Source organism: Bactrocera neohumeralis, chromosome 4 (assembly GCF_024586455.1).
Source record: "Bactrocera neohumeralis isolate Rockhampton chromosome 4, APGP_CSIRO_Bneo_wtdbg2-racon-allhic-juicebox.fasta_v2, whole genome shotgun sequence".
Lineage (NCBI taxonomy): Eukaryota > Metazoa > Arthropoda > Insecta > Diptera > Tephritidae > Bactrocera > Bactrocera neohumeralis.
In genome coordinates this window covers 16,101,556-16,123,194 of record NC_065921.1, presented here as the reverse complement: position 1 = coordinate 16,123,194, position 21,639 = coordinate 16,101,556, and the positions used below count along the sequence as shown (strand labels likewise).

Here is a 21,639-nt window from a genome sequence, read left to right as displayed (position 1 = left end):
TTGCTTAATTGACTTTTTAATAAGCAATTTATTTAAAAGGATTGAGAACTAAGTGGCAACTCGAGCCAAGAAATTTGCCAAAAAAAATATTTTAATCAGTATATTTACATTTGCCTTCTTTTGCAAATAAAACTTACTTTCTAAATTTTCTTATATTTTTTACTAGAAAGCTACCATACTTATGAATTTTAAATTTAAAAGAATTATTTATAAAAAAAATATATTTTAGAATTATAATTTATATACAAATTTAATTTTATAAACCAATGGAATTTATTTAACTTTTCTTTCAAATTATGTGGCAACTCTGTACAAAAAAAAATTAGTTATTATATAAATCTTTACACACTTTCTTACAAACAAACAGTGTGTGAATTTTTTAAATAATTTAAAAATTTCAGAGTTATCATATTGTTGATTTTTCTTATTCCAAACATTCAAGAAGGTAAATATATATTCTAAAATAAAAGAAAATTTAAGAAATTTAAAACAAAAGTTATGTAATATGTAACTCTTAGCAAAAAAATTTTATTTAATTAACACATACATAAGTATTTATACATACATATATTCTTAAAAATAACACACTTTTAAATAATTGAAAATTTTCGGCGTTGCTGTATTGTTAAATTTTTCACTTTCAAAATATTGCAAAATAAAAAAAAAATCTCAATTAAAACGAACATTTTAGATATTAAAAGAATGCAAATTATGTGGCAACTCTGAATAAAAAATAAGTTTAATTATCACGATAATATTTACACTTTCTTACAAATACCTTACATGTTAATTATATAATTAATTCCGAAACTTTTTGCGTTGCCATATTATTGATTTCTCATATTCCAAATATTCAATTTGAAAAAACGAAAAACAAATCGAACATTAAACAAATATATTAAAAATAAGTTATTTTATGTGGCAACACTGAGCAAAAAATTGTATTTATTTAAGAGAATAATATTTAAAGAAACTTAGAAATAACGCTATTTCTCATATTTTAAATAATTTGCAATTTTCAGTGTTACCGTATTGGTAATTTTTTTTTATTTTCAAAATATTCCAAAATTGAAAGAAATGTTCACAATTAAAAGGAACATTTAAGAAATTAAAAAAAAATATTCAAACTATGTGGCAACTCTGCATAAACAAATAATTTAATTTATACTTTACTAATTTTACATTTTTCGTGAAAATAACTCTCATAATAATATTTTAAATAATTTCAAAATTTTTAGCATATCCTTATTGTTCAATTTTTATATACCAAATATCATAAAAAAATATTCTAAATTCAATATTTTCAACTACCAAGAATTTCAATATTGAGTTTGTGCTTACTGGGTAGCCATAGCTTTGCATATATATGTACATATTTCGACTTTGCCGTATGTTGATTACTGAATTTTCAGACATCTGCCATTAATCACATGATATTTTATCGCTTCAGTGAGATATTAATCGCTTTTGTTATATCAACTGCAATTGAAGGGGATTCACAAAACATAACCACAAACTATACCGTTGCATTAACCATCATTTGATATGTTGACAAAATTATGACACTGCTAACAGATGCGTTGTAATCTTTAGACATGCTCATCAAGAGATAAGGAGTGCAATAAAAACATAGTCGCTTAACATACATATGTACATATATAATATTATACAAATATTGCTAAGAACCATACATAGTCCTATTCTAAATGCGTAAAAACATGGCAAAAGTTAAAACACAGGGGTTAGCAGTTCGTTGTTCCCACTTCATTTCTCTCGTACATATTTTTCGGCTTGCCGTAACCGTAAGATAGATCACAGCTCAGATTGTCAATCCGCATAAATTTGTGCGCCTACAAATTGGGCAATTACCGTGATATTCAAATTTATTCGCTTGGAAAATTACAATTTGTCACTGTCATCCGTCGTCGTCGTCGTTTATGAGGGCCAAAGACAAATTCACAAATCAAGCAGATAATGAGACGCGAAATAAAACAAAACAAATTGTCTATAAATAAGTATCAAGTGCTCGAAAAAGAGTATGTACCATAAATTTCGCATTCAAATAGACACGTCTTTATTTATAATATATGTAAAGATGTCTATCGATGATTGGAAATGTATATTTGATTCGTGTGAATCTCAATCAAGGCTTGATTGTACAACATTTGCGCGCAATAAAAAAACGTGCATATATTTAGGCGTATTTACCTAAGTGTGCCTGCCCTGTGGTAAATTGTCTCTAATGAATGCGCGTATTAAGAGTTCACGGGCAGAGGAATGGGTTTTATACAGAAATTCAAAGAAATAAAATGACAGATGGCGATGGTGAAATTCGCAGTTATTTGCTCAGAAATATTTGAATTAAATAATAAAGAACTCTTACTCGCACTATAAAGAGAAAACCATGTTGAACATTAACTCTTTTGGTACTTTATAATATACTTGTACCTTCTAGGTCAGAAGGCGAAAGTGAAATCCGCAGAGAAAATTGGCAACAGTGTTTTGTTATTTTCACAGAAATATTTAAATTGAATAAAAAATAATTCTTACTCGTACTATAGACAGTAAACAATGCTGCACGCCAAATCTTGGAGGTACTTGATATTATTCCTTCTAGTTCGGAAGACAAAAGTGAAATTTGCAAAGAAAATTGGCAACAGTGCAATGATATTTTCTCACAAAAATTTGAATTGAATACTAAAGGAATTTACCTCCAACTATAAATAAGACATTGGTACTTTATAGTATTCCTTCTAGTTACTAAACATGTTGTCTTTGAAAATTTTATTAATTCACTATCCGAAAAATTTTTCTGTATAGTATATAACTCAAACAGGTAAGATTTCTCAATATCGAAAGCGAGATGAGGAAGAACAACATCAATCAAGCTATCACTGGGAACAGGTCAAAAATCAAAAATTTATTTTTAATTTTAACTGTGCTAACGTTTATGGAAGCTTTCAATTTTTAAATTTAACTGAGTCCACATATATTGAAGCCCTAAAGTTCAACATTTTTGAGAAGTAAACGCATGCCATGGGACTAGAAACAAAAATTGTATGCTTGCTGTGAAAATATTTCCTGTTTCTCGTTCCACGGTAAACTGAAATTATTTTCATATTATTCTCATTACATCTCATTCATATCCCTAAAGGGCACGCAACAGCTCGCCAAGCTGCGGGCCAGTTAGCAATCCAAACACTTTTCAGCTAAGTCACTTTGCTATTGCTTTCGCCAAAGCCTACGGCAACTAAACTAAAGTGTCTGATTTAATCAGGAAGTAAATTACCAGTCAAATACCATGACGAGGCAGTGGAACTGAAATAAAGCGTTTCCAAATAAAGATTTCAACAGAGAACTTGGCAAATAGCATAAATGTGCTGAAATCGAGCGACCAAGCCCACTAAACTGAAATCAGTGGGAAGTAAGTAAGAAGAAGAGTGAGTAAATGCAGAAGGCAGGCCTGTCATTACGTGCCTAGTTCATGTAGAATATATTGACATAGAAATATGGAAGAGGCGGAGCATGCACGACAATCATGCAACCGGCAACTGCTGTCAATCAAAGTTGGCACAATACGGTAAGCCAACAATTTCGGCTGACAGCAAAATAGCAAACGGCAAACGTCTGTTAACGCAGAGGCTCGAGCGAGCAGCGGTTTGAGCTGCGATGAGCTGATGATCCTTTAGGAGAAAATCAAATGCGACACCAGTGAATATATGCAAGTGAAATTGAACCCAGCAAAGAAAACGCTTGAAGAGAAAATGACGTGTGCAAAATTTCAGATTGTTATCTCAGAAATTGAGAGACTAGTTCGCGTATATACAGAATGACGTACAGACCAATATAGCTAAATCGATCCAGTTAGTCACGGTCACCCTTTACATATATATTTTATAGGGTCACTGACGTCTTCGTCGTGCTTGACTTAACATAGCGTCGAGGTAGGTAGAGACCCTGTTCAAGGACGAAGTCTTTCATATGTTTTTCCTGTGCTGGGTAATGACAGACTAGCCGGTCGCGCCGCCGTTAAAGGAGTGTCAGCAAAAATCAATTAATCGCACGGAAGGAAGCAAAAGAAAGCAGTGCAAAGAGAAATGCCTAAAAGAAGGCGACGAACCGTTAAAGTAATGGCTGTTGGTGACTGGCAGCAGCCTGCCAATGCCAAGGGTTCATTGAGTTATCCGTTAACGGTGCACATATGCAAACGAACACATTCATATATATAAATATACGAACATATTGAAGCATATGTGGATGTATGAACGAAATTTATTTGCTGCAAAAATGTGTCTAAATAAACGACCAACACTTGCCACCAGCGGTGCCCTGCCATCGCCGGAATAGCTGCAACTTTTCTGCCACACTTGTGGCCGCAAACGGATGTCGTGATGATGTTTGTTGTTGAACAGCGGCAATAAATTTGATGTCATCAATTTATTAGTTAGCAAGAAAAGTGGAGAGAGCTGGCTGCGGACGGAAGTGGTGAAAGGTTGATTTCGAAGAAAAAAGTACATAGCTGTTAGAGGAGAGTTGGGAAGGAAGTAATCGACTGAATAAACGGTAAATTCGATATTTTGTTGCAAGTATCATCAATTATGGTGGTGTAGGATTTGGCGAATTGATTTGAGAAGATTTTTGGATAGCAAAAGAAAGGGAATATTAGGCCAGCCTTGATTTTTATATAAGGGTTAAAGTGGTTAGGAATAAGGTATACGTAATATTCTGGACAAAAAAATGGGTTGGTGATGATTAAAATTCGCTTACAATATTCTCAGAAATATATAATGGAACCTTCTCTCGATTTAAGGTTCATTGCCAGCAAAAGTTTATATTGTAAGTTTTATCATGACACAAAATAAATAAATACAACCCGACATAAATATTAAATTTTCGAGCAACTTCCCAGAAATGTCATATGCGACGCCACTTGAGGTCATGTAACAGCTCATATGCATTTACAGTTCGAAGAATAGCAACTTTGACAACTTAAGTAATTTGCCATCAGCTTAGCTCCATCGCGTCGCTCTTATGTGTGACCGTACACATATGCAAACCTGTGACAGCGGTGAGCATGTGAGCCCTGTTATTTTGCGCTTGCCATGTAAGCACATGAAACTGCAAGCCAAACAAACACTCTGCGCGAGTTCTTAGCAATTTTAGCAAGCCAGCAGTCGAGTGAAGGCATTTCTCAGTTGAGCAACAAACATAAATGGAGAAAACTGCTAACTACAACTAGTGTCAGGAGAGTTTGCTTGGATCAAAGAAAAAACAGCAGAGCTACTAGTATGGCTTGCAGTGCCTCTGAAAGCCAGGTAAACCTTCTCACGTTTCGGCTCAAAGGCTCACACATGCAACTTCCGAGTATAGCCAACCAAACACACACATACATAGCAAAAGCACAGAAGCTAGTTGGTGGCTTGCTTGCCGGCTGAGTTGGATTTAACGTCTCAATGGCCAGCACTAGCATGTGCTTCTGCTCGACTACGCCACGAGAGTGTATAGAAATTTTGTAAAGGTGCTTACATATTCATACATATAATGAACTTATATATATATATATGTATAGTTTATAGGTATATATACATTTTGTCAAGCGCATGCATCAATAAAACTCCAATTAACATGTACAAAAGTAACCCCAGCTGACCTGAGGTAAATTTCGATTGCCAACCTTTAGAAACGCACTTGATATTTTTTCCACACTTCAGGGAATGAGTTTAAGATTGTTGGAGAAAGCAGGGAAAATTATTGCATGTTCACAAATAAGAATCACTCCTTACAAATCTTTATCGGCCAATTTGTATGAAGATATTCCATCAAATGAAAAAGTTTGCCATACAAACGCCGTATTCCAATCGTTCAGTTTGTATGGCAGCTGTGTGCTATAGTGTCAGTTCCGTCAAAGAAACAGGGCCTAAGATTGCGCTTGAGTGAAATGACTCGGTTTTATGATCATATTCATCATATGGTGTTTTGATAAGGTATTGTTCCTTTAACTAGTCTAGATTTTCTACTGGCTGCAGGAGAATTTACATATGGAACCTTCAGTCTAGTACGATGATTAATGAATCTTTTCAATCGTCGACTAAATGATCCCACTTTTCATTTAGGGAAAAAGGTTCAGAGTAAACATACAAAAAATTATTGGCGTGAATCGCATAACGATCAGACCAGGCTTCATTGTTAATGAGATAGTGGACGAGATTCCATTGACCGACATTGATAAGCCTGTGCATTGCCTTTACGACGATCTGGAGAAGAGCTTGGAAAGGAGGATTGAAAATCGTTGGAATGATCAAAACTCCAAAACTAGTCATCTACAAAGCGATAAATAAAAATGCAAAAAGTTTTAGCTCACTCTTAATAGAAGAGACTGTGTGAACATGATTGGTTCACTCTCTGGCCACAGCATGGTGGCGGCACACACCTGCAGAATGCGGCTGACAGATGGAGATGATGTAGCAAATGCAAAGAGCAAGACATTATCGTAGCAATGGAGGATCTGTTGTGCTCTTGTTCCACGAAAGAAAAAAAGAACTGAAATTGGATTTTTGTTTTACAAAAAAATTAAAATTTCTGTGAAATCCCGTGAAATAGTTGCAATGAAAAAAAATCTTTCGTCCAAGTCTTTAAGAATTGTATCTCAAAAATTTCGAGAAATCTTGCCTTGCCTTTAAAGACGGCACTTAGCCTAGCTAGCCTCGAGCGCACAAGTCCTCAGGGCTGTATTTCCAAAACTATTGCTCGGAACAACTTGAAATTAGGACAATTTAGGATTTAGGACAATATTCTAGAAGTATTGTATAATTTAATAAGACAATAAAAAGATTCGATTTTTTGAAACCCGTAAACCCATGTAACCCTTAAGGGATTATATCCAGTTGTGAGAAAGGATTTTTTAGAATAAATGATGGATTTTAGATAATTATACCCTGAACAGGGTATATAAGTTTGTCACGAAGTTTGTAACATCCAGAAGGAAGCGTCGGAGACCCTATAAAGTATATACTATATATAAATGATCAGAATGTTGAGCTGAGTCGAACGATCGGAGCTTGTATGGAAAACTTTCGCATTTGACGTGGTATCTTCACGAAATTTGACATGAATTACTGCTTCAAGTTAATAATACAATCTCTGGAAAAATTGTTCAGATCGGTTACTATAGCATATAGCTCCCATACAAACTGAGCACATAGTTACTAAAAGAAGTGCACCTGTGAAGGGTATATTAGCATCGGTGCAGCCGAAATTAACGTCTTTTCTTGTTTTAAGTTATAAAAGTAAACCATAAATACTGAAATAGTTTAATCAAAAAAATATATAATTGTTGTAAATAAATAAAATTGTCCAAATTACTGGTATGGAAAAATACATATATAACCTATAAATTTCTTACTCTAGTATAATAGTCGTTATTAAAGTATGCCCACTATCACCCCTCTCACACTGAACTAAATAACGAACTATAACGACGCGCCAAAACACCTGCCACACTATTGCCTACACCAAAAATAAGCCACACTAACAACCCTTATCGATTTTTCGGCTAATCGATATAAGTGTCATCAGCATGAAATATGAGTTGGAGACCTTAACGAATTTTGCTGAAAGTATATAACGACATATGTATATGTATAAGTATATACTATATTAAATATTATAGATGGAAGAAGTGGCATGCCTATTTTTAGTGTGAAATTTATGACAGAACTAACACGCCCACAACCATTCGAACTGCAAACCAAACTTTATGTGTACAAATATACCCATACATTCTTACATATATGTATGTATATATCAGAGTTAGTTTTCAAGCGAAGTGAAATTTAGTTGATTCAAACAGCAGACAGTGGCCAGCCATATTGATTATATATATATATGTATATCTGCGCATTAAAATACGAAATGATTTGTACAAACACACACTCACATTGCCTAAGCATAAATGTATATATGTATGTTTCTAGATGTGTGACTAAGCATATTGACATTTGGTTTTACAAATCTATGCATACATTAGTTGCAGGATTTAGGGCTTGCGATGATTGATATTCCGGCTGAATAGATTTATATTTATTTAACTGGTTTTTCTTCGTATGGTCTAGTATATTTACCCCGATAAATTGTTATATAATATTTTTATACTCTTGGAAAACTTTGCTACTGAGCATAATAGTTTTGCTCACCTAACAGTTGTACGTATAACCTAAACCTAATCGAGATAGATATAGGGTTATGTATATACAAACGATCAGGATGACTATACAAAATGAAATCCGGGGAAATATCTGTCTGTTTGTCCATCCATCCGTCCGCCCAAGCCGTAACTTGATATCTTCACGAAACTTGATATACGGGTTTCTTAGTACAAAAAAGTTACGAGTTCTTTAACGGCCGGAATCGGACCACTGCCACGAAACGCAATTAATCAAAAAACGTATAAAGCGGCGCTCTTAAGCACTTAAATAAGATATTGAACTCTTATTTGGCACAGGAGATCGCAGTGGCTTAAAACACCCCTGTGATATATGTAGTAGAAGTTTTAAAAAAGTGGGTGTGGTCCCCCTCAAATAGGTTTAATGTAGATATCTCGAACAGCTACGTTCGCTTAGGAGAACTCTTATCAGAACTATTATCAGCAGTATGAAAATGGATGAAATCGAATAACAACCACGTCTACTTCCCATATAACATAATTTAAATTTTATTTGCTTAATTCAATTTCGAGTATACAAATCAAGAAGAAATTAATATAACGGGATAGAACTTTGTCTGAATAATGTCCTTAGAGTATGCCAGTTTATGACCAAAAACTGTCCAAATCCAAGCAAAACTATTCAAGCTATATAACAGGAATTCCGAGCGAATTCTTTTCTGACAATAATATATTATATATGTGTATCAAAAATGGGTTGAATCGGGTCAATACTTCACTGAGCCCCGATATACCTAATATAAAGATAATCGAACTTCCGGGTTACTTTATACCGCATATATCGCAAGTTGCAAGATTATAATATGTTCGGTTAACCCTAACTTAGCCATTCCTTACTCGTTCACTTTTGATTACTTATGAACTGATTAGTTATTATTCACAGAAATATTATCCGAATGAAATTTAAATGTGATGGATTTGTGGTTCATGGAGGAATAGCCTCGACCATCTATTATATCATATAATGGACATACAGAGTGCAATAACTCTCTAACAAATTACGCCAAGAACTTCAAATTTAGAACTTCAAACGGCAGATCGTTTTGTGGATATGTTCCGAAATTTTAAAATACATAGGCATGGCAGATACTACTGTTAGCCGTAATTTCATATTTTCGTCATACTTCCCCGTTTATTTTCGGAATAGTTTAAAAATAGAACTCCTGTAATTCGAACTTTAAATGTCAGCAAAGCGTCTTGTGGCCAAAAAAAATTCTCTCAAGCATTTCATTTCTTTTCCAACCAGTTCGGTGAGACTTCTGAAAGTGTGAGCTCACAATTGTACGAATATAAGATTTGATCTCGCAAACGCGGTACAATAAAGAAAGAAGTACTAAAATGATGTCCCCTCGCCTGCTTTCATGCAGCTCCTGTAGCTGGTGTTGGGTAAGATTCTCAGCCTTATAGCAAGGCCGCCGAATGGGCAATGAGCTGTCATAATCAACTAGGAATAAAGTGGACTTACTGAGAAAAAAGAGCGCACTGGATCGCTTGTGATCAATTTTGAGCCAATGGATCTTGCGACAGCGCATGAACCGATGGTAGCCCAGCGCTGACCCAGTTCGCCCGAAACCCAATAAAATAATACAGTGGAAGAAAAGCACCGACCTGTCTATATTGAAATAAAGCTCATCACAACTAAGTTGGAAACTCCGATTTCAAAAATGGGTAAAAATTAGACCATAGCTTTTCCCAACCCAACTTAAAGTTTTAAGGCCCAATGAAAATATTTTGTTCATCTTTTCAAAAAACAGTTTAAGCGAAGGGTATTCCTCGTTAAATTTTACTATAATATATATAACCTAAACAGGATGTTTCTCTCAGGAATGATTTTTTAAACATAAATTTTTTATTTTTTTTAACGTCGAGACAGAAACATTTTAGCAGAAAACATCAAGACTGTTTTAACTTTTATTTGACGCTGTTTGACAATTAGTTAAACTTTTTCAAATAAGTCGATTAGCTTAGGCAAATGCGATCTTAATTGACTTAATTTGTAACTAAATATACTCAATTTAATCTGAACAATTGGCGATTGGCAGCTGTCTAAAAATTGTTTTTGGTTAATACGATCGAGTTGTGGCTGCAAAAAAGACGAAGGTTTCTAAAAAAATACAACAATAATTCAAAACTTAAGCAGAAAGAAGTACGACAGTTTCCAAGACAATCGGTTATACAAAACCGGAACGGAGCCGAATTTCTATTCGGCTAAGGATTGTCAACTCGGCAGCTTTTCAAAAATTGTTTAAAGAAGATTTACCGTCGTCACAAACCAACAACAACAGCAAAAGCATCACCAGAAAAGGAAACACAAAAATACTTTTATAGAATAGTAAGAAAAGCTCAAGTATATAATTGTACTCGGTTGGCTCTTGGCTTAATTAATCAGCAATTTCTTTGAGACACTGAGTATGTAAAAAAAGTTTCCATTTTTCGAAGTTAGCATCAAAATTCCAAATATTTATGTTCATTTTTTTCGAAATTAATTTCGAAAAACTGAGAAATTACTTTTTAACTTAAGTTATGCCCGATTTAGCCTTACTTTCTTAAGTAACTTACGATATTTAACATACCTCTCATTTATTGCAAGTTGTACATCAAACTATTGTCAAATTAATACTAATTGAGTAATTAGCTAATAGTCTGATTATAGACCATATTAAGAACAATTAGTGAAATTACCAAAACTATTCTAATTGCTCCATTAGAGTCTATTTTATGAAATACAAGGTAAGTATGTAAATTTTCTTTTCTTTTTTCAGGAAATTTTCCATCTTCTGAAACTTATTACTGCTACAAATTAGCCAACAATAATAATTACCTAAATCAAAATAAACACAACAACAACACAATACAAACAACTGAAACGAAAAATCAAAGTGATTGCAATCAAAAATCCAAAAAAAGAAGTGAAAGCGCACCAAAAATTGCAAAGCCATAAAGTAAAACAGCGACACCACAAAGAAACAGCAAACAACAACAAAAACGACGAAAAAACCATTACATTGTAACCAAAAATAAACACAGCGCCGCGCACATCAACAAACACACAAAGAAACGCACAGGCAAAGATCAAAGAAGTAGCGAAGCAGAGAAACAGAAGTGCGACGTAGTGAGGAAAATCGCGAATCACAAATCACAAAGGCGAGGCGAGCAGTTCCAAAGTGCAGCGAAAATTCAGCCTCAAAATGGTCGACGACTTTTCACCGATGCGCATGCAGAAGAAGACGCGCAGCGCCTCCATTTGCGCAACGAGCGGCGGCAGCATCGAAACGGCCATACATAATATGCCGGCGTACGGCGCGGCGTCGGGCAGTGCCACACCCGAGAGCGGCGGCACGCCCGGCTATCGGCGTCGACGACCGGCCACACGGTCGCAAAGTGCGCGCATCACGACCGGCGCCAAATCGGTAAGTTGACGAAAATGCCGCTCATGCATACACTACATAACGGTTATATGTCCTCATACATACTATATATTCTTTATTTATATATTTTGCTCTGATATTTGCGTGATTTTTTCCCTTCGCTACAAATTTGAAAAGATTGCGCTCCAAGAAATTCGTTTGCCCGCAATCGTTTTGCATTGCAATCGCTTTCTTTTTGTTTTTTTGGTCGTTTATTTGAATGCTCTTGCATTGCACTTGCGTTGCCATATGCCGCAATTTTCACAGATTTTGCATTTGGCTCTTGCTCAGCGACTCTGAATATGCATAGCAGTTCATAAAAGGCAAATTTCGTTGGAAGTTCGTTGTGATTTTTAATATGAAATGCTTTTCTGAGTTGTCGTTGCTTTCAACATTTAACATATGTTTGTTTTTGTGGTTGTATAAGAATGCCGCATATGCCTTAGGTGCATTGTACGCAAGTTGAGTGATCTAACTTGGCGCTCTTATCAGGGTTTTAGGATATAGAATACAGGAGCTCTACCGGGGTCCCTAGTTGTCGCATCAATATGCATAAATAACAGTTCATAAAAATTTATTACGTTCAACTCCTAAAATAACTGTTTTAGTATTGTTGTGGTTAATACTCTGTTATTTCAACTTTTTTTGATCTGCCAAGAAAACTATGTATATATAGTATATATGGTTTGGAACACCTTATGGTTACTTCTAAAGGACGTCGAGTTTATCTTCCATACTCTCTCAAAATGCTGCGAACTTTTCCACATGTAAGATCAACTGAAATATTTGTTTCATACCTTAGTTCTGCCAAATCCTGTTCACAATCCTCTTCATCTAATCGAACTGACTATCGAAAAAGCCGAAACCCATTAAGTTCGCATTAAATGTCAAGATTTTTTAGCGTAGCTAATACTACGCGATTTTTTTCAAATACACCTCGTATTATTTAATAATATGCTATCCTTTCGAAGGAAATTTTATAATGTCATTATCACGGAAACCCTCATCCCTACGTATGGAGTATATTTTCACAAACTTCTTTGGAGGAGAATTTTCCACAAGTAAAATCAATATACCTACACAGAAGCCATAGCAAACCCTTTCTACTAGGCCAGACCTAAAAGGATCCATGCCAAGCTTTTGGAGCTTCTGACGACTTATTTCAATTGGTATGACCTTACGTTGTCTTCTTGGAATATAATTCTTCGCCTATTAGTCAATACCAGCTACTTGTGGACGATTGCTCTTTCAGACGGTCCAATAGTTGACAGCACAAAATCTGGATTAAGAGCCTGACCGTAAATGATTCCCTGTCAATCTTACAAAGCACATAGCGAAGCTTACTGGTGTTATACTAACTTGGCGATCATTTAAGCTGGCTTACCTCGATTCGAACACGACCGTTTTCGCATGACCTTATTGTTAGCGACCCAGCAACCTCTTATCAACACCAGTAATCATCCGCTTTAGAAATTTACCGATTTTTTACGCTTCCACAGCAATTAACATATAAAAATTCGATGCATGAGACTTTTTCCTTTGTGGAACCTATGGAGCATCATTTTGTTTACAATCTTATTTAGTACAAAATGATCCTATGTACAATCTTCAGTCGAAACAAGTTGGCCGGACTCAACGTATTCCATACTTAATCTATATTTTCGACAATTGGGCTTCCAGCACTTGGTATATTTTTGGAATTAAAATTATCGGATTGAAATTCGTCCGAAACTGTCGACCGCAACGAAATTTTGCTAAACATTATACTGTAGACCAAACCGATCTGCTTAGTCGAATAGCAAATTGGAAGAAGAGCAGGAGGGTAGACACAGAAAAACCATACAATCATGCATATATTTGTTTTTGTAAAATTCATTAATTATAAAAACATTAACTAAATGTAATGCTAATGAATTATAGTAGTATGAGATTAAATAAAAAAAAGAAAAAATAGAAGGGAAGTCTGGCGAGTGGTATCTTTTTAATCGTATACGTTGTAAACTCTGGTCCAGAAGTTGAATCGCAAATGTATTTTCATGATTCTCCAAATGGAAGAGGTAACGCCTGCTAAATTCTTCGATACTTTTCTTTTACAGTGAACAACTTTAGATCCCGGTGAAAGATATCGTTTCTCACATAGAAAGGAGTCCAAACTATGGTGCGCAGAACTTCATTTCAACGTCCAGATCGGCTTAAATATTACCTTATAAATAAGCAACTTATTCCACAGAATAAGACGAAATCTTGGCCTAAGGATCCAGTATAGCTTCGCCAACTTTATTCTTAGCTGAGTTTTTTTTTTATGTGCTATTTTCAAGTGCGCCTCTTATCAATTGTAGTCCCCAAATATTTAGCGCATGTGTTTCTTGGTAAGAACTGACCACATAAAGCCACTTGAGGACATTTTTTGTATTTTAGGGTATATACAGCAAGCAGTAGCAGCCACTTGATGCAGGCATCTCAATATCATCAGCAAAGATTGTCGTCATATGGAGTCAAGTACACGGCCTTGAGGCACGCATGCACAGACAGATCTCAAATCCGCAAATCCGACTCAGCATCAGGACTAGTGCTAGTAAGACTTTAGCAAAAAACAATAAGGCATTGGCAGTTGTTCCTTTAATTTGAATAATAGGCTTAGATGTCAGATTTTGTCAAATGCTTGGCGGACGTAAAGAAACACAGCACAGCAACTGTATTTATATTTTTATGTAAAGTGTTCCACGCTATTACATTGTTCAATTGTGCCATGAAATTTTTTGACGCCAAACTGATGATTCGGAATACCTGTAAGCTGTTTATCTTCAGACACACACATTCTTTCAAATACTTTCGAGAAACTTGGTTATAATTTCCACATATACTTTAAGCCTGAAGATACGCAAAATGCTCTAAGGTCATTCCGCACATTATATCGCCTGCTATCAATACCACTATAAACAATTGCATATTTAAATGGTTAGCTATCACACGTGAAATATACCAAAGAAATTTGAATTTAAAAACTCCCAATGGCAAATGCACAAAAACGCCAGCAACACCAAAAGGAGAGACGTCTTTCTGATTTTGCTTGAAACCATTGGCGGAAAACAATTTCCCTTTATAGCAGTGACACCACAAGCGCTGGCAAAAACATCAAACCAAACGGAAATATGAGAACGGAACACTGGCACAACACCACGGGAAATAGGAAATTGCAGTGAACAAACAAACACCCACAACAACAACACCGATCGATGGTGACTTTCGGCTAAAATACCGAAATGGGAACTATCAAACGCGCATAAATATTTACATGAATGCACTAATACATATAACTGTATATGCATGTGTAAGGGTATGTATGTATAGAGCCATGTCAGCCACGAAAATGCAAATATTTTTGTTTTTGTGTGTTGAAAGTGAATTTCAATTACAATTTGATTATGTGTAACAATTGCAAAGGATGATTGTGAATAAATATTTTCGTTAAATTGGCAAATATTTGTGCTGAAAATTATGAAATGCGGATTGAGAAAAAGATAATGAAATGTTTCCTGTTACAAATTAAGAAATGTTTTTGGAATGTTCTCTATCATATCATGAATCAAAGAGTAAACTAAGCGTTTGTGAAACCATTTCGTGATGAACAATATTCGTTTAACAAGTTCAGTAAGAGATTCTGATATTGAATAATTAAAAAAATTAAATTAAACACATAAACATACCAAACATGTTACTCCAATGGTTTATTTGCAAAATAACGTGTTTTCGATTTTGTGAAAATTGAAAAAAAGACATAAGGAATTTATTTCAGGAATCCAAAAATTTAACAACTGAACAATAGTACTGAAAATTCAAGAATCCCACAAATCCGGTCGGTCACGTAGAACGGCTAGGTAGTATTTCTTATTGAGGGTCTTTCACTGAAAGGTTTGTTCCACTAAAATACTTGTGTTCGCAATAAAATTAACTCCTAGACTAGAAAAGATTTTTCACAATTCAATTTTCGAAAACTATTAAATTTTTTTTTTTTAATATTTTCTGAAATAATTCATAAAAATATTATAAGAAAAAAAATTTTGAACATTTTTTCAAAACATCTTTCATAATTAGATTTTCTAGATAAATTCATAAAAATATTGGCATAAAAAAAGTTTTAAAAAATTTAGAAATTTTTTTGGGATATTTTTTCAAAACATTTTTCACAATTAAAGTTACCAGAAAAATTCATAAAAATTTTCAAATTAAGTTCGAATTATTTTTGAAAAAAAAGTGAAATTTTTGGTAATAATCGTATTTTTTTTAGACAAATTCATAAAAATATGGGAAAAAAATTTTTAGACAATTTTTAGAAAATTCTTTTGAGAAATTTTTTCAAAACATTTGTCACAATTAAAGTTTTCAGAAAAATTTATTTAAATATTAAAATTAAATTCGACATATTTAAAAAAAAAAAAAATGAAATTTTTGGTAATAAAAATGCCGGGGAAACTTTTCGTCTCTATGAAGTGTCAGCTGCCAAACAAACACTAATTCAGATATGGATATCAAACTTCACACCAATATGAAAAACTTGTGTGAGTCAAATTTAGACATTTTTTTGAAATATTTTTTTTTTTTGATTTTCCTGAAAAACTCATGAAAAATATTATAGATAATATATAAAAACAAGTAAGGAAGGGCTAAGTTCGGGTGTCACCGAACATTTTATACTCTCGCATGATAAAGTGATAATCGAGATTTCATTATACGTCATTTACATATTTTTCAAATGCCGTATTTTTGTAAAGTTTTATTCCGCTATCATCATTGGTTCCCAATGTATACATATATTATACAGAGAAGGCATCAGATGGAACTCAAAATAGCGTTATATTGGAAGAAGGCGTGGTTGTGAACCGATTTCACCCCTATTTCGTACACGTCATCAAGGTGTTAAGAAAACATTATATACCGAATTTCATTGAAATCGGTCGAGGAGTTCCTGAGATATGGTTTTAGGTCCATAAGTGGGCGACGCCACGCCCATTTTCAATTTTTAAAAAAAGCTTGGGTGCAGCTTCTTTCTGCCATTTTTTCCGTAAAATTTAGTGTTTCTGACGTTTTTTGTTAGTCGGTTAACGCACTTTTAGTGATTTTCAACATAACCTTTGTATGGGAAGTGGGCGTGGTTATTATCCGATTTCTTCCATTTTTGAACTGTTTATGGAAATGCCTGAAGGAAACGGCTCTGTAGAGTTTGGTTGACATAGCTATAGTAGTTTCTGAGATATATACAAAAAACTTAGTAGGGGGCGGGGCCACGCCCACTTTTCCAAAAAAATTACGTCCACATATGCCCCTCCTTAATGCGATCCTTTGTGCCAAATTTCACTTTAATATCTTTATTTATGGCTTAGTTATGACACTTTATAGGTTTTCGGTTTTCGCCATTTTGTGGGCGTGGCAGTTGGCCGATTTTGCCCATCTTCGAACTTAACCTTCTTATGGAGCCAACAAATACGTGTACCAAGTTTCAGCATGATATCTCAATTTTTACTCAAGTTACAGCTTGCACGGACGGACGGACAGACGGACGGACAGACAGACATCCGGATTTCAACTCTACTCGTCACCCTGATCACTTTGGTATATATAACCCCATATCTGACTCTTTTAGTTTTAGGACTTACAAACAACCGTTATGTGAACAAAACTATAATACTCTCCTTAGCAACTTGTTGCGAGAGTATAAAAATTGAGAAACTTCTTTCCAAAATATTTTTCAAAAAAATTTTGAAATTTTTGGTAACAATGGTCTGGGAAAGTCTTCGCGTCTATGTAGTATTTTGCCAAAAAACATTAATTCAGAAATCGTTAACAAACTTCACACGAATATAAAAACGAACCCATACGAATGAAGAAATTTTTATCGATTCGTTTTGCCCGCGTTTAAAACGGATCAGTCCGAGTCAAATTTGATCAGATAGAATAAAAACACGGTATTAACGTTTGAAATATTGCTTTACCTATAGAGGATGACTCGGATGATGATGAAAAAACTGGCTGTTTTACTTTTTTTTCGCCCAATATTTTCCAAATTTTCGCTAAATTTAGTTGGATGTCTTTACTAAATGGAATACCATTCGGAATCTGAAGTGGTTTTCGTTTCTGAACCAAGTTATGTATAATGTTTAAAGTACACAATTGCACCATTCTTTGCAGAAGGTGTTCTCATCGTACCGGGAGCTTCTGGCAAATATGAATCCTGGATCTGCTGTGCGCCATTCTTACGTTATTATAATCATGGCCTATTGGGAAAATTTATATTTTATTTTTGTGACAAAAAAGTACCTGGAAATTGTAAATAAAACGCAAAATTTTTAATTATTCATCAATATTTATTTTTTCGCCTTTAAAGTAATCCCCACCACTTTTTTTCCAGTCCTCGAAACACTTTTCATAAGCACCTTTTGGGATGGCCTTCAGCTCCTTCAGCGAAGTTTGTTTTATATCTTCGATCGACTGAAAACGAGTTCCAGGGAGCGAAAATTTCAGTTTGGGGTAGAAGAAAAACCTCACAGAGCCAAATCTGGTGAAGACAGTAGTTGATCGGTATTCATTGCCTTTTGGGCTTTGAATTTGGTCACAATAGTGGCACGATACGATGGTGTATTATCATCGTGTAAAATCCATTAATTGTTCTTTCACAATTCCGACCGTTTTGACCGGATGATCTCACGTAAATGCCACAATACAGCCAAATTGAACCCCTTATTGACCGTCAGTTCTTCCAGAACTATCATGATGAACCAAACTACTAATATCGAAAAAAACAATGAGCATCACTTTGTTTTTTGAGCGGCTTTGGCGTGTTTTTTGGCTCGTTTTTTCTTTCCATTCTTATGATTGTTGACTTCTTTGCATGTCAACTTATAACCCATTTTCCATTGGCATTTATAATGCTCTCCATGAATGTGGGCTCGTTTACGTTAGTCGTTTTGAAGAAAATTCAGCTTTATTGGTTAGAGTCGAGCAAGAACCCGTTTCATACCCAAAACAGCCACCAAAATTATTCGAACGGATTTGTGAGCTATGTTAAGCTCTCTTGCCATCTCTCTAGTACTTGCCTGACGATTCTCAAGCACCACATCTTTCACTTTTTCTCAACTTTCCGATGAAGTCGAGGATCGTCCGGAACGAGGCATGTCTTCAACGATCTCTCGACTGTAAATAAATCTGAATCTTTGTAAGCTTTTTCCAACATTCGTAACGATTCCGCACACGAAATTTAGTTAGAAATATAAAATTTGAGAGAAATTCTTTATTCGATATTTTTATCCATTATAAAAATCGCAACGCACTACTGAGGTGTACCGACTTAAGCAGCTGCTGTAAGCATACTGGTTGTCATATCCCGCTCATATTTGGCACTGCTACTAAGGACAGTCCTACCAGCTTAGCAAGATACATTTTTATACTCTCGCAACAAAGTTGCTAAGGAGAGTACATATTATACTTTTGTTCACAAAACGGTTGTTTGTAAGTCCTAAAACTAAAAGAGTCAGATATAGGGTTATATATACCAAAGTGATCAGGGTAACGAGTAGAGTTGAAATCCGGATGTCTGTCTGTCCGTCCGTCCGTGCAAGCTGTAACTTGAGTAAAAATTGAGATATCATGATGAAACTTGGTACACGTATGATGATCTTGGCTCCAGAAGAAGGTTAAGTTCGAAGATGGGCAAAATCGGCCCACTGCCACGCCCACAAAATGGCGAAAACCGAAAACCTATTAAAGTGTCATAACTAAGCCATAAATAAAGATATTAAAGTGAAATTTGGCGCAAAGGATCGCATTAGGGAGGGGCATATTTGAACGTAATTTTTTTGGAAAAGTGAGCGTGGCCCCGCCCCCTACTAAGTTTTTTGTACATATCTCGGAAACTGCTATAGTTATGTCAACCAAACTCTACAGAGTCGTTTCCTTCAGGAATTTCCGTATACGGTTCAAAAATGGAAGAAATCGGATTATAACCACGCCCACCTCTCATACAAAGGTTATGTTGAAAATCACTAAAAGTGCGTTAACCGACTAACAAAAAACGTCAGAAACACTGGCAGAAGGAAGCTGCACTCAGGCTTTTTTTAAAAATTGAAAATGGGCGTGGCCTCGCCTACTTATGGACCAAAAACCATATCTCAGGAACTACATACACTACCGATTTCAATGAAATTCGGTATATAATATGTGCTTAACACCCTGATGACATGTACGAAATATGGGTGAAATCGGTTCACAACCACCCCTTCTTCCAATATAACGCTATTTTGAATTCCATCTAATGCCTTTTCTGTATAATATACATACATTAGGAACCAATGATGATAGCGGAATAGAACTTTACGGTATTTGAAATGTATGTAAATGACGGATAATGAAATCTCGATTATCACTTTATCACGCGAGAGTATAAAATGTTCGGTGACACCCGAACTTAGCCCTTCCTTACTTGTTTTTTAATATCATTTACTTGGGGAATTTAAATTACAATTTTCGGGTAATTTTTGTCACAATATATGTATTTTTTTAATGCTACTGCTTTAATATAATCTTTCGTAGGCTGATAGTAGAGACAGACTACAGATCTACCCAAGTAGGCAGGCTAACCTTCGTACTTAGAGGACCAAAAAAACTTTACAGGAGCAGAATACCCATTCTTAAGGTAGATAGATATGTATATAGAAAATGGCTAAGTTTACAAATATATTCGATTTTTTTGGTAATTTGCGCCAGAAGTCGAGTATTAATTTACACATTTGTGCGTGCTTTGATTTCACCAGACAATTAAAAGTTCAGAAAAAGAAGAAACAAATATGCTGCACTGATATTGACTGGTAAACCAAAGGACTCGAGTGAAGACGTTTTAGCAGAAAATTAGAAGAAACTCTCAAATTACTCTTAAGTGTTTGCAAGCACTCAAAACCCTGCTAACAGCTGCCTTTCTAATATTGCATACAAATTATTTGAGCAAAAATATTTGCTTTAATTAAGAAAAAAATGTACAATATTACCATATGTATATAAATAAATAAATAAAAGGAAGTGAAAATGTGTTTTAAATTTTTTTGCATAATTCTTTATAAAAATCATCATGTAAGTGTATGTATATCCACAAAAAGATACACTTAAGTGTTGTAAAAATGTATTTAAGGCGCAAAGACGCCAGGAAGCCGGAAAACCGCACACTCACTCACCTAATCACCTCGTCATACACACACAGCAAGCACTTTAACACTCCCATCCCAGGGTCGGCAGAAAAATCAAGCTCACCATGAGTGTTAAGCGTTGATAAATTATGCGACGTTTAGCGACTCATGCACACATGTACATACCACATGTTTATATACAGTTGCAAATGTATATATATGTGTGTTTGGTATCGCACTTTAGTGTTGCCGAGCGTGACAACATGACTTGCTGACTGATTGACTTATACGCGCTGTCAACTTCTTGGCTGCGGGGTAATTGAGTATTTGATTGTTTGAACTTACAGCGGAGGGTCTCGCCATTTTTTAAGGCTTCCTGCCGCACATATACATACTTCTTTATATACACTTTTTTTGTGTATATAATTGAACATTTTCTTTTAGCGAAGTTGATTGACTTTGAAAGTGTCAACATTTGCTGTCTAAGCAAATACTTGATGGCAAATTGAGGGTGCTCACTAATCACCACATGTTCCATGCATTAGTTGAATATGTATAGTGTTTGTAGTATATATGCCGATATGCGAGAAAAAGCATACTCTTGTATTAAAAAGCCATCAGCTTTTATGCATGTCTATATAAATAACATAATGCATTAATGATGAGCATTTGAGTGTTGATGAGGCATAGTTAATGATTTTTCGAAAGCATAGAATTTGATCTAAATTTTCTGATTTTTTTACGTCAATGAAAATGTGCACCATAAAAGTTTTTGGAGTTTAAAAATGCAATTATAAACTTTTTGGCGTTGGAAAATAAATTTAAAGAAATTTTAACAGAG

At 34.8% G+C, this 21,639-nt stretch overlaps 1 protein-coding gene and 1 long non-coding RNA gene across 4 annotated transcripts in view; one reads left to right on the top strand and one right to left on the bottom strand.

The window, feature by feature from the left end:
- Positions 1–21,639, top strand: part of LOC126755219 (GTP-binding protein RAD) — a 158,700-nt gene that overhangs the window by 44,510 nt on the left and 92,551 nt on the right. For all 3 annotated transcript variants that reach the window (XM_050467623.1, XM_050467624.1, XM_050467622.1), the window contains one exon: positions 10,984–11,631. In XM_050467623.1, coding sequence (XP_050323580.1) covers positions 11,410–11,631 — 222 coding nt within the window. In that variant the 5' untranslated portion in view covers positions 10,984–11,409. The remainder of the gene's footprint in view (positions 1–10,983; positions 11,632–21,639) is intronic.
- Positions 1–21,639, bottom strand: part of LOC126755221 (uncharacterized) — a 101,487-nt gene that overhangs the window by 4,196 nt on the left and 75,652 nt on the right. The gene's annotated exons all lie outside the window — the stretch shown is intronic.